The following is a 13,101-nucleotide window of genomic DNA, read 5'->3' on the forward strand; positions in this document are numbered from 1 at the left end:
AACATGTTCTTCTGAAAGAATTCTTTGTTAGCAGATCACTTTAAACCTAAATCAACATTTGTTAGGCTGAAAGGATTTCTATTCAGTGTTTTGAAGAGATGCAAAGCAGCCTGTCCTTGTTCATTTTTTCTGCTCGTTTCCTGCTTTTGCACTGAAATATTCATTTCCTGCCCTACTGGGAAAGGCAATCAGGTACAGGAAAGCAAGCAATAAATCTTATTTAGTGGCTTGTCAGTTTTTATCTGTAAATATAAAACAAAGAGGAAAAATGCTTAATTTGATAGAATTAGAAAAGTGGAGAAAATGTCTTTGTCAATTAAAAAAATAAATTAAGAAGGAGACTTGTTTCCTCCGATTGCTGTTAAATTTTAATTTCTAGTTTCGCTGATATGGAGCATACTATGCTCTTTTTAATTCCTTGTGCCTCATATGCAATTCTGAGATATTTCTTTGTTTCCCATGTTTCTTTTCTTCCTGATTAGCAATTAAGTGTGTGATGAGGTAATCTAACACTTTCAAAGGTGTTTGTCCCTTTGGGTTCCTCCAGCTAGAGGAATCTTTTTTTTTTTTTTTTTAATCCAGGGGCGATAACCATCCTGCACCCTAAAGAAAGGCAATATTGCACTAAATGGCAGCTCTGGTCTTAGTCCTACAGTTGCACCTTTACAGGCAGATATTTATTTCTTTGTGAGAACTCTGTTTTCCCTAATAAGATTTTGTGATGGACACAAGTCTGCAGAATGTCATCGATGGTGGAACTGCGTCTTCTAACATGAGCAATGCAGTTGTGAATGTTTGACTTCTTTTAACTAAGCCTTTTAAAAGATAAGGTCTTTTTTTATTAGATGTTTTATTATACAAGTGCATTAGAAATCTTAGATAAAAATGGAGAAATGTTTGAGGAAGCATTTAGTGTCCTAACAGTGTTATACACTAGTCATGTGATTCTGACCCTTTTCAGTTATCGTTTTTTCCTAAATCACAGTGCTTCACTGATTCAAAGAATAATTTTCTTTACTGTAGTATACTATATAGCCAACTTACATGTGAGTGCAATTTTTAGTGGTTTTGTTGCTTTTTAAACTTAGCCACAGGCAGGCATGGGACCTGCATTGTGCAGTTCTGATTCAGTGAGAGTATTTTGTCTAAATAAGCCTTCATTACTGCTGGATGAACATCCATGAGGAGAGGCCAGAAAGCATCCTTGAGTCTCTCAAGATAACTACTGTAATGGGAAATTTTGCTGCAGGCTTTTCCTGTATTATATATAATGTCCTATCTTCTTCCATGCTCTGTCATTTTTGCATTTCTGTACATGCCAGTAGTGGATATAACACTTTCTGCTTACCAAAAAAGGACTTAGTAACAGTAGGGAGAGTTTAGTTCATAGGCAAAACAGAAAATGAAATTAGTATCAGCAACAGAGATATTAAGTAGTTTCTATTTGTTCACTTTTACAAACTGAAAAAATATGTTAAGCTGTACAACATTTATTTCTCGGTCTAGAAAAATTTCAGTTTGCTCTAGTTTTTCCTGTTACTATTTTGTAAATGTTAAAGCCTCAAATTGAAAAACAACATGGTTCCTCTATTAGTCTTCAACCTCTTACCCTCAATGAAAGGGTGCAATTTTGCTATTGCTGTTTAGTGTGTTAAGTCATTCACAAAGTTTTGTTGTATTCTTGTCATTCTTGCCTATACCATTTTACTTGATAGATAGCAGTTTAGCAGATGGTTGTTCAGCCTTGTTAAATTAGCCCTAGATAGTGTCCATAGTTGACTTCTTTTTAACTTTGAAAACAGAAGGAAAATACCTAGTATACATTAGTAATAACTTGTTGAAATTGTCTTGTAAACAAGAAGTACATTTTCACCTGAAGAGTTGTCCCAAGATGGTATGATGATTCAAAAATCACTTTTTAAAGTGATTTTTAAAGTGAACTGTTTTCCTAGTTATTTTTCTTTTTATTTTCTATTTCCCTGATTCTCAGACTGTTTCCTACAATAGAAGATAGGTATTTTGGAAGAGAAAGAAATTAGAATGCCCAGCTTCACTGAGTGTTCAAAGCACTAATTATTTCTTCAAAGCTATGTCCTTACCATGTGTAGTTTTGACTTTCCTTGATTATCTGTATCTGGGACAATGTTTCCTTAATGCTTTATATCAGATGTGTTGGTCTTTTTTTATATAACTGTTACTTTTCACATTTTTATGGAGTAGGCAATTTTCTTAAAAAGAAATTAGGTTGTTAATTTATAGCAAAAAATAGAATAGAAAAAAATATGTGAGAGGTGGTAGAACTATTTGAAATGAAAATACTGATGCTGTATAAAAAATATTCAGTTGAGAAATCAGAATTTTTGTCCAGAAGCATATATAGTAGACTTCTTTATGAGTTTGAATTTCTTTTTAGTGAAGAGGGATTAATACAGCCTGTAACAGAGCAGTTATGGAGCCTTGGTCAGTTACTGTCCTTGCTGTCACTGCTATGGTTGAACATGTGTGTGCCTTTTGAAAGAGCGATTACCTTTTGACCTTTAATACAAGTCTAAAAAGAGTATGTATGGCACACTGGCAATCTCCACCTTCAGTCACACTTCATAAAACAAAATATCCATGTCCTTTACATATGATAGAAGGGTTAGTTTTACGCTGCGCAGCCGATAGATGCCTCTACAGGAATTGAGGCGCCTTTGTGCCTATTGCTAAGGAGATTCATCATGACCACTCTCCTGTTATTACCTCAGTGTTCCAGAGCAAAGATGCTAAGATAAACTGATAAATTGAGCATACTTCATACTGTGAAAATCTCAGGAGAGCTTTCTTGTGCTGAAAGAGCAAAGCATATATTCGGGTTTAAAAGTACAGGTGAACAAATGCAACTGTGTTGTGTAACAAGGGGAAAGCTCATGGGCTCCTAGTGGGTCACTTGCTCCTCTCCAGTAAATCTACTGGGAGTTAACACAGTTCTGCACCAGCTGTTTTTTCTGAGTATCCCTCAAGGCTTAAACCTTGGAAAGACTGAATGATGTGTTGTCTGATGATCACAAATCCATGACTAATTCTTGACAGAATCCACACAATCAGTAATCTGGGAAGTCAGAAATAACATGAATTCTGAAGGGATTTCCAAGCAAGTTGTTTTCCTTGCTGCATTGCTTCAGCTTTCTCCCAGCACTCACAGGCACTCCACTCAAAAATGTTTTCTGATTCCAGCCAGAATTTAGCTTCAAATTCTTTAACCTCTCAAAATATCTGTAATTCCATGTCTAGGGCTACTTTCACAGAAACCTGTGTCATATGAAGAGACTGTGGAGTAGTCTGGAGGTTCTTTATGATAACATGATTTTCCCAGAGTTTTAAATTCTCTCCTGATCACAGTTTTAAACAGTAAAAACCTTTTGTCCAGAAAAGCTGTGGATGCCTCATCTCTGGAGGCATTCCAGGACAGGTTAGATGGAGCCCTGGGCTGTCTGATCTGGTGAGGGGGCAACACTGCCCACAGCAGGGGGTTGGAACTGAATGGTCTTTAAGGTCCCTTCCAACCCAAACCATTCTGTGATTCTACAATACTCAGACTAAAAATATAGAGATGGTTCCTTTATATTGTTTTCCTTCTCTGATAATTTACTGTACTTGGCTATACTGCGAGTTGCAGCAAGTATACAAGTTGAGTTCTAAAACTAAATACAAAGCCATCATAGATACATTTAAGGGGAAAAATGAAGATAGTCATTATTAGGAAGAGAAGGTGATGAAAGTGACTTCACGATTCTGGCTATTACAACTTGGGATAATGCCTTTCAGTTTTGCATTGGATTTCAGAGCAGTCTCAAGCAAATAGGCCTTGAGCATCTGCATTCTGTGATTGCTATATAGGTTTATATGTTTAAGTTGGAACAATTTTCTTCTTATTAGAAGTTCTTTTACTAAAGCTCTCAGTGCTCTAAAAGTCAGGCTAACCTGAGCTGAGCTGGCAATCAAAGGAAAGCAATATCCTATTTGTTGTAGTGTTATAGCTATTGCTCTGATCATAAAAGTTCTGATGTTAAATTGTTTGTAATTCTCATGGGCATATGTTAAGCATTCAAGGTCTTTCTCTTTGTTTTAAAGGAGACAGTTTAGCTGAAGCTCAGTTAACTCTGCTATCTGTAGAAGTATATTCCAATTTCTGAATTAACCATGGCAATGACACCTATCTGGGTGTAAGCTGACTGAGTCCATAAAGACTGTGATGTTGCAAAAATATCACTACAATACCATTTCTCATTTTTTTTGGGGGGGGGGCTGAGGTGTTGTGTTGTGCGTTGTGTTTTCCTCACATTACCTGTGCAGCACATTCACCACACAGCAGATACCTGGTGATCCAGCCTAAGTTCCCATGGCATACTTAACAAATCCCATCACTGTGAGCTGACTCATCCAGAGCATATGCAGTGCTCCTTCGACAACACGCCTGTGCCCAGGGAGGACATATCATCCTAGGCAGGCACTTGCATGCTGGCCAGCATGGATCCAGCAGTGCTACCAACTAATTACCACCCTGCTCCATTGCACAGCAGAGCATGACCAGTCACACTGTTGTCTCTGATTTAATGCTGTTCTTTCCAACATAGTTGTCTGGATGTATTCGCCATGTAACCCTGCTGTATGAGTTCTTCTGTAGTCCATGGCATACACTAGCTATCTCCCTATTACTCTGTGTAATAAAAAACTGAATGTGCTCTTCTGTTTCTTTGACATCAATCACTAAGGAAAAAACAGGGATTCTTTGTTGTGCTGAAATGTCATTTATTGGGAACTGCAATGAATTTTCTAACACTTTTTTCTTCTTAACTTCCAGATTTTCCGAAAGAAGGCAGTAGAGCTTGGAGAGAAATTGCTGCCTGCTTTCAACACTCCCACTGGGATACCTTGGGCATTGCTTAATATTAAGAGGTAAAACAAGTGATTTTTGGTGACTGTATAAAACATATAAAAAAATTTTGTTGAAACTAAAATCTTTTGCCACAGAACTATTGCAATTGCAGCACAGTTCTAATCTTTCCAGCTAGGTGAAAGTTGAAGATCCTTAGTTCTAAAGCTTAAATTAGGAAATATAAGTAGACATACAATGTACACACAAGAATGCATACAGAAGTACATTTATCCACCTCAGAACTGACTGCTTACTTGTCAGTTAGTATGCTGTTCATTACCTTTCCCAAAGTCCTGCTTTAGTTTTAGTGTTGTTATAGGTACAGTAGTTGCAGAAGGACAGCTACTACTCTGAAAAGGCAAGGTGTCTAGCTACTTGTACGCTTGTTTTTAATCTTTCTCACCTGCCATTGCCAATGTGTCCTTTGATAACTAGTATATAAAGAAGCAAGAGTAATATCTGCTACAAGTTACTTTTTTGTTCACACCCTCTCATAAAGAGTGCGTACTCTCTTTTTTTTTTTTTTTTTTTTTTTTTATTGACCTGTCTGGGCATTTCACTTATGTCAACAAAAAAGCTGTGGTATAAAGCCAATTGCAAAGGATATTGTTAGGGTATGGTTGGCAAATTCTTTTTTTTTTTTTTTTTTTGGCATATTCTTAAGGACCAATCAACTTTCATAATACTGCAAGTAAGTCTTAGCATCACCCATTACAAGAATGTGAAGTACTGCTGGTCAGGGAGAATCAAGGAGAACTTCATCTCTGTATGTGTTGGTGTCACATGTTTTTGTTTGCTTGTTTGTGTGATTCCCTCCGTAACAGTCAGCATCTTCCCCTGTTCTCTGCTTAATGTATATTCATGGTATGCCTTTTTCCCACAGTGGGACATATGTTGGTACACTTGCTGGGTTAGCTATCTATGTCTGAGGATTCCCAGTAAGCTGCTCAGAGGCAGTCCTACAGAAATCCCTAGCATCTGAGTTTGGACAGGCTTATCTCCCATCTTTCCTTGAGACAAAAAGGATGCAGGAGACCAAGAGCACGTGTGTGTGCTAGGGGCAGGAGGGAGCTGGTTCCTTGCGGTCTTTTTCATCACTGAAGGAACTGATTAACTGCTGCTTGGTGAGGGTCCTTGTAATTCAAGTTGTTACTTACATGCATGTTAATGATTTATACTCAAAAGATTTTAATGAGTTCTGCACAAGTTAATTGCACAATAGCTTGAGCTTTTTCATTTGTTTTTAAGCTGTTACAAAAGCTTCCGAGTACAAAATCCTACCATACATTTGTAATTGCAGCACAACAGTACCTGATACTACATAGTGTATTTAAATATTATTAAGGTATTGTGACTAAAAATTTCTTCTATGCAGCCCTTATCTAAATCCTTACTTCTCTACTAAATATATCAGGTTTTTTTTTTGCAAATGTTTCAAATTTAGTGGTCGATCTTTATGGTTTTGTTCCTAGTTTCTCTCACAACAAATGCTGCGGGACACTGCAAATGTTGACCCCAAGCAATATAAGATGGTGATTAAAAAAAAACAAACACTGGGGATTCATTTCTTTCATTTCACCAAAGTGGAAGAAAATCTGCGTCAAGATAACTTCGTTTGCTATGGTAGCAAGTGTTACGTCAGTGCTGTGTTGTTGGTTATTCATTCCGAATCCTTGCACATCTGTCTAGATTTGACCTTCAGTAGATGACTCTTCCATAATACTGTGCATAAACAAATATGCTGTCATCCAGGCTTAGGAAACGCTAAGCCACTGAAGCCTGAATATATTACAGATCTAATATGCCTCATTTCTGATTAGTATTTTATTTGATTTTATTTTGATTTATGCTTCAAACTGGAGAACACTGACAATAAATTGTGGATGTCTGGTTATTTTTAAATGACTATTTTTGGATTAACAGATGAGCTGAGTATTTGTTTCACTAGGCCAATACTCTTCACAAAATAGCTTATTTTCTCTGCTTATCCTGTATGTCAGAGCCAGACTTGCTCTCTCTGTGATTCCCTGTGTGCAAACCTTCTTTTGTCCGTGTGTGTCCTAGTATGCCAAAAGCATCCACTTGAAGTCTTGTCCTCTTTTTCTTTTCCACTGTTTTTCTTCATCTTTTTCCTTTCCTCTTAATTCAAAGGCCATGGGACACTTGCTGTCTACTTGTGGAACCTTAATTTTCAAATAAAAAAGTTAACTGTACTTTTTTTACAGCTAAAATTATTAGCCAATTTCTTGAGTATGTTTGTTTCTATATGAAATTTAACATTGTCACTAAAGTACATTTTAAATAATTAGATGGGAAGTTTTCAATGGAATTTCCTTTTCTTTCTTTCTAAATATTTAAGATGCATTTCCATGGTTTTTGATGTTCCTGATATTGCTCTGTATCTTCAACTCACTTTCAGCATCTGTTTTTCACTCCTAGATGACAAAACCAGTTTTTAAAATTTATTTATTCCTTGCATCCAAAAAAATTCTTTAGATATTTTGTGCTCAGTCCTACTAAAACAGCAACTATTACAGCTTCTTTAAATAACATACTAATGTTTATGATTCTTTATCTTTGTTCTCAGAGAGCCATGACAAACTGACTTATTCATGCTAAAGTTTTCGTTTCTCTTTCTCTAAAACTTCAAGTAGTTTATGATTGAGCAATTGTATTGCTTAGGTATGTCTGTAATATGCTTCTCCAATCTACAGTAATTTAAAAAAATCTGTTTACAGCTCTCTTAGATAGTGAGTTAAGTAATCTTAAGAAATATCCAACTTGTGTCATGTTCATAGTGTCAAGTAACCCTCTAAGTATATCTGCCCTGTAACTATTAGAAAGGAAACTGTTTGTGATTAGTTTGGACTTTTGAGATGGTGCCCAGCTGTGAAATACAGGGAGCCCAGATTGTTGTTGGTCTGTTGGACCAGTCAAGAAAACACTTCTCAGTATGGGATCCTGTACAATGTTCTTTCTCTTTTGGACTGAAATTCTCTCTTTATATTACTTTTTTTTTTTTCCTTTTTTTCCTTTTGGAAGCAAACCTGTATCTTTTTTTCCAGTTCTTATTAGTTCCAATAACATCACATTACTGCTTTATAATAAACAACCCAGAAGCATTCTTCTATGAAAAACCATAGTTTCCGTAAAATGTTTATTCTCCATGCACTGGCCAGTGGAATCACTGTTTTAAACTTATTTATTATCCCTTGTATGCCAGTATGTAGCAATACTGTTAGCCACTAAGTTGACTGGCTTTTTATGTAGAATCAATCCATCATATAACCTCTCAGTGCATCTGAAATTTTGAAAAATAGTTATGCCTTATGTCTATGAAAAAGCTTTTGACTGGGCTAAATAATTTTTTGTTTGTTTGTTTGTTTAATTTCTGGAGACAACAAACGAAGTGGGTTGTTTGGACCTCCAGCTTGCTTCCAAGTGTTGTGACTGGGAGGATACTGCATTTTTTTTCCTAACTCCGTGACAAGAGTGACTGATTTCGACTTTGGTGGATATGGAGACTGTGGGAAGTACAGTCTAGAAGGAAAGGCAATGAGGTGTGGATGCAGTATTACAGAGCAGGGAAACTTAATGGAAGTCAAAAGGGAGGAGATTTGAATTTGATTAATGTGTCTTGAAGTCAGGAAGTGATAAGATTTACTTGACATAAACATAAAATGTGTACTGTGTCTGATGTCAGCCAAGGATTCTTTGTCTTTTACACTTTAGCCTTGATTATTCATTAACAGTGGACCTGAGCTGAATTCAGTATTACCTATTTTGCAAACCGAGATTGCAGAGAACCTGCTAAATTGTTTGAACAAAGTAGTTATTCATTTGTACGTAATCAAGGATACAAGTAACCAAAACTGCAGTATTTTTGCTATTGCATCTGGTCACCACGTGTTATGTTTATAAAACAAACTGTGCTTGATTTTTTTTGTCTTTTTTTTTTTAAATCACATTTTGTACAGAGTATTCATGGTAGGCCACAGACTTTGCCAGGCCTCCATACCTGTATGAATGTTTTCTGAAGCTACGTATGACCCTGGGATCCCCTTTGTTCTGAGCAAAATAATCCACCAACAGAGCACCTTTAGAAATATATTTTTTTCCTCCCGCCTTGTTTGAAAAAAAGAAAATGCCGTCTTGATTTTTTTTGTATCAGTTCATGTTTCTAAAGCAGCGTGTACTGTCTTTCTTTTGTCTTTCCTGTTGGATTAATTTTGAATGCTTTAGGTTTTACCACCACCTATGCTTCCTCTTCCCATGACAGCAGCATAGAGCAGAACAGCTCTCCCCCAGCAGCCCAACTTGCCTTACAAAGTGATCCGGGTGTTTTTGGTGAGAGGGATTTTGTGCTAAACAAAGCAGCTCACAGTGTAGTTAGGGGGACTAAGGCGCAGGTGTTTCTTCTGTTGCGAGGCATATGCTCTGGTATTTCAGGGAATTGGTAGCATGTTAAATTGCAGTCATTTAAAGGAACTTACCTGCCAGAATCTTCCATTTAGTAGGAAATGTGGTTCAAAAATGAGCAACCAATGTATGAAGTGTTGAAGATGGACAGCAGAACTTGCTTGAAAATATTTTAACATTTCAAAGTGATTCCCAGATTCAAAACATGCTTACAGTACATGTGCCTAAATCACTTTAGAAGCAAAAATTGGCTTTCATAATCTCTTTAATCGTGTTAGGAAAGCTTAGTGTTTTCTTAAGAAAAGATACGGCTTAATGCTTAACTGAGGTTTTCTTTGAATTCTGGGATTTCTAAAATGTCGTAATCGATGCACTTACAGTTATATTCCTTATGGTTTGTAAAGGGATCTTAATGCACTGAGAAAGCTTGAAAATGTGAAGATAGAATCCAAGCATATAAATTCAGTAATTTGTTTTTGGACAGCTTATTTCCCCCTCTTAATTTATCAGAAATGCCAAACTATGAATGTTGCATGATATTGCAAAATTTTCCTAAACATCATGTTGTCTGTATAATATTATGTGCTTTAACAGAGATGGTGATTCATGCGTTTACTTGTCCTAGTGACTCATCAGGCATATCTAAAAAGGAAAAGTGAAAAGAGAGAGGGGAGGAAAGGACAAGAGAGGAGAGAAATCTCACACATTGTCAGAGGGCTAATGTAAATTTTCTGGTTTGCATTATTAACTCTGTCTAAATTAAAAAAAAAAAAAAAGATTACAGAACTAAATAAAGGTTATTCAAATTTGACTATCATTGGCAAAAATAAATGTGTGATTTAAAGGGTTTGTAATTAGGAAAAACTTGCATTGTCTTCAATGTTTGTCATTGTAGGGCTATGCAGAAGTCATGTTTAGGTAGAATATTTAATTTTTTCCATCTACTCTGGGCTTAATTTTAGAGGAAGGAATCTAAAGTCTCTTAGAAAATAAAGCTAAAAGTAATCTTGTGTTTGCATGTATGACAAAGGCTTGCATGTGTGGTTTTGGCAAATGCTCCACTGATGTTGTAAACTAAAGTGGTAATAGTAGTAAAAAGGATTTGGATATTGAATAAAACACTGAGATTTCCACTGTTAAAACACCCTGATTGAAACCAGACCTTTTCCTTCAGGCATTTGGATCACAATGTGGATTTGTATTAGCACTGGATGTGGAACGATAAATCCTTCCTGAATTTCAGCTATGTAAAAATTGTCTGGTGTTAAACACTTTTTTGGGGAATCAGATTATTTACCTTCTTAAAGGTATTGATCTCTCCCTATTGGCTAATGAAGGCTTTAGACAAATTATTAAAAGAACTAAATTTTTGAGTTACGAAAATGAATTCCAGCCTGATTTGTAAGTAACCACTGATAAAGACTATTTCAGTAAAGGGTACCTCTTTTCAGCACTACCATTTTAAGTGCTGCTTAACCTATTGATGCATTGCATGGTTCACAATTAGAGTTCTTGAGTCAGTACGTTGCAATATTTACCTTAAAAATGGTTTTGTTTGGAGTCTTTACATATCACCATGTTATACACCATCTCTTTAGCAACTTTTGTTTTAGAATGTCTTAGAATACTATAGTAAGCAAATTGCTTGCCCTTTCTTTGCCTTTTTTGAAATGAGTAGCCCATTCTGCACTGAATGACTAGTGCCTTGTATTCAGTAAAATCAAATGAATCATTCTAAATTTATAGTTACTGAAAATAACAGCATTCCTTTTTTTCCTTGAGTTACCATAAATAATTCTTCCACCTTCACAGGTGAAAATAAGTAAATTGATCTGAAAGTGTTACTAAAATTTGTATTTGATGATTGTATCAGTACAGTTTTGGCAACAGATATTTTGGACCTTTGGCAGTGTCTCATTTGCCACTGAGCAGTGCAAGGATCCCACATGAGAGAGTATTGGTCTTCACTTCATGGGTTTTGTCCTGCTCCACAGCAGACACTCTCAATGGGGGTATCAAAACCTTCTTCAGCTATGGTAAATTTTCATCTTGGCCATTCTTTAAGAATGGGAAATGACTTTTTTTTGTTTGTTGTTTATAACAAGGGTAGGAAAACTTTCTGTACTTCTGAAAGTGAAAAGGACATGAGTCAGGACAAGCAAGTTACACTGTTTTGTGTTTTGCCTTAGAAGAAATCAGGAGTCAGCACTTATGGTAGGTACAGGTCATGTACTGACCAGGTGCTTCATGTTTTCTGCCAACCTGGTTGTAAATTAACCAGGCCCTGGATGAAACACAGACAGGATTTATGGGGAAACACATAAGGTTATATGAAGAAGAGCATGAGGAAATTTTATCAGATCATCAGTTTGCTTCCCAATAATTAAAACTGTTCTTGCTCCTGTAAGGAACCTGCTTGCAAGGTTTGGAAATTGCCTTTACAGAAAAGAGGATTTTATAAATCAGTACACAAATATTGGTGCTGCTTGTGGTTTTTCTTTAGCAGCTAACTGCTGCTATCCTTTTGATACTGTCAAGATAATTGGGAGTTCCTTGATGATGTACTTCTGTGCTGCCCTTGAGAAACAAGGGATCCCCTGGATCTTTGTGGTAGCACTGAGTTTCTAGGTGTATTTGAGAGCTGAACATGAAGATGCACAGGACAGGGCCTAGCTGAAGATGAAACACAATTGTTCATCTCACCAGCACAGAAAGAGCCAGCTCTCACTGCGGTCACCAGGCAGCCATTCAGCAGGAGGCAGTCTGAGGAGTGATTGTCTCTCCATGAGGTAAAGAGCTAGTGTTTGGCCACCTGAGCTGCTCCTCCCTGACCACTCTGCTGGAACCAAGAGTGCTTGGTGTAAGCACAGTCCCCTAGCACTGGCTAGAGATTGTTTCCCTTTCAATTGCTTGTATCGCACATGGCCATTTTTTTGTGTCCACCAAATGTAGTCCCATTATAGACAAAATGTGGCTGTTGGAAGAGTCTTCTTTCAGAGGACAGGAAATCAAGACACACAGACTTCATGTTTCATTAAATACCCGAAAGGAGTACAAGCACTCCTCAGCCATTGCAATTCAAGTCACTTCATGGAAATGCTTCAGTTAAATAACAGTTATACTAGAATTGTTTTACCTAAGAATTTTCTAAAGGACAAATGGTCAAGGGACATGTATTACTCACTTTGTACATTTGATGTATGTACATTTGCATGATTTTGCCTGTAAAATTCATCAGATCTTTCTGACTAGTGACATTTTTAAATGGCCATGAAAAAAAGAGAGAACATTTGAAGATTCACTTGTGTTTTTTAGCTGGAATTACTTTGATACTTCTACCTGGACAAATTCTCAAAACTAGCAAGTTTTTCATAAAAACAATAATTTCAAAATGGAAAAAGTTTTGGCTGTTTGGTTTTTTTTTTCCCTACTCTTGTTTAAGCATCTTTATGATTGGTGAGTTATTAACAGTTGAGGGATTCCAAGCCTTTGACAGTCTCACTAAAAGGCTGGCAATACTGTGCATGATACCTAAGCACTACAAATCTGCAAGAACAAGATTTTTCCCTACTACCAAAAGAAAGGACTATTTTAGATGCTAAAATAAGCACTAGTTTAAGCAAGTGACTAATATTTGTAGTTATTTTACAAAATTCCATTTGTCCTAAAGGAGTGAGCATGAAGAAGTATTGCTAACTACATTTTATGGAAATCATAATAGAGAACAGATTCTTCTACCTTCTTCACAGAAGACTACATTGTTT

The 13,101-nt window shown here is 36.4% G+C and overlaps 1 protein-coding gene across 1 annotated transcript in view; it reads left to right on the top strand.

Annotated features, from left to right (window-relative positions):
- Positions 1–13,101, top strand: part of MAN1A1 (mannosidase alpha class 1A member 1) — a 139,758-nt gene that overhangs the window by 75,953 nt on the left and 50,704 nt on the right. Inside the window, exon 5 of the mRNA XM_021390280.1 lies at positions 4,844–4,938. Within this exon, the coding sequence (XP_021245955.1) occupies positions 4,844–4,938 (95 nt within the window). The remainder of the gene's footprint in view (positions 1–4,843; positions 4,939–13,101) is intronic.

Source organism: Numida meleagris, chromosome 3 (genome assembly GCF_002078875.1).
Source record: "Numida meleagris isolate 19003 breed g44 Domestic line chromosome 3, NumMel1.0, whole genome shotgun sequence".
In the NCBI taxonomy this organism is placed as follows: Eukaryota; Metazoa; Chordata; class Aves; order Galliformes; family Numididae; genus Numida; species Numida meleagris.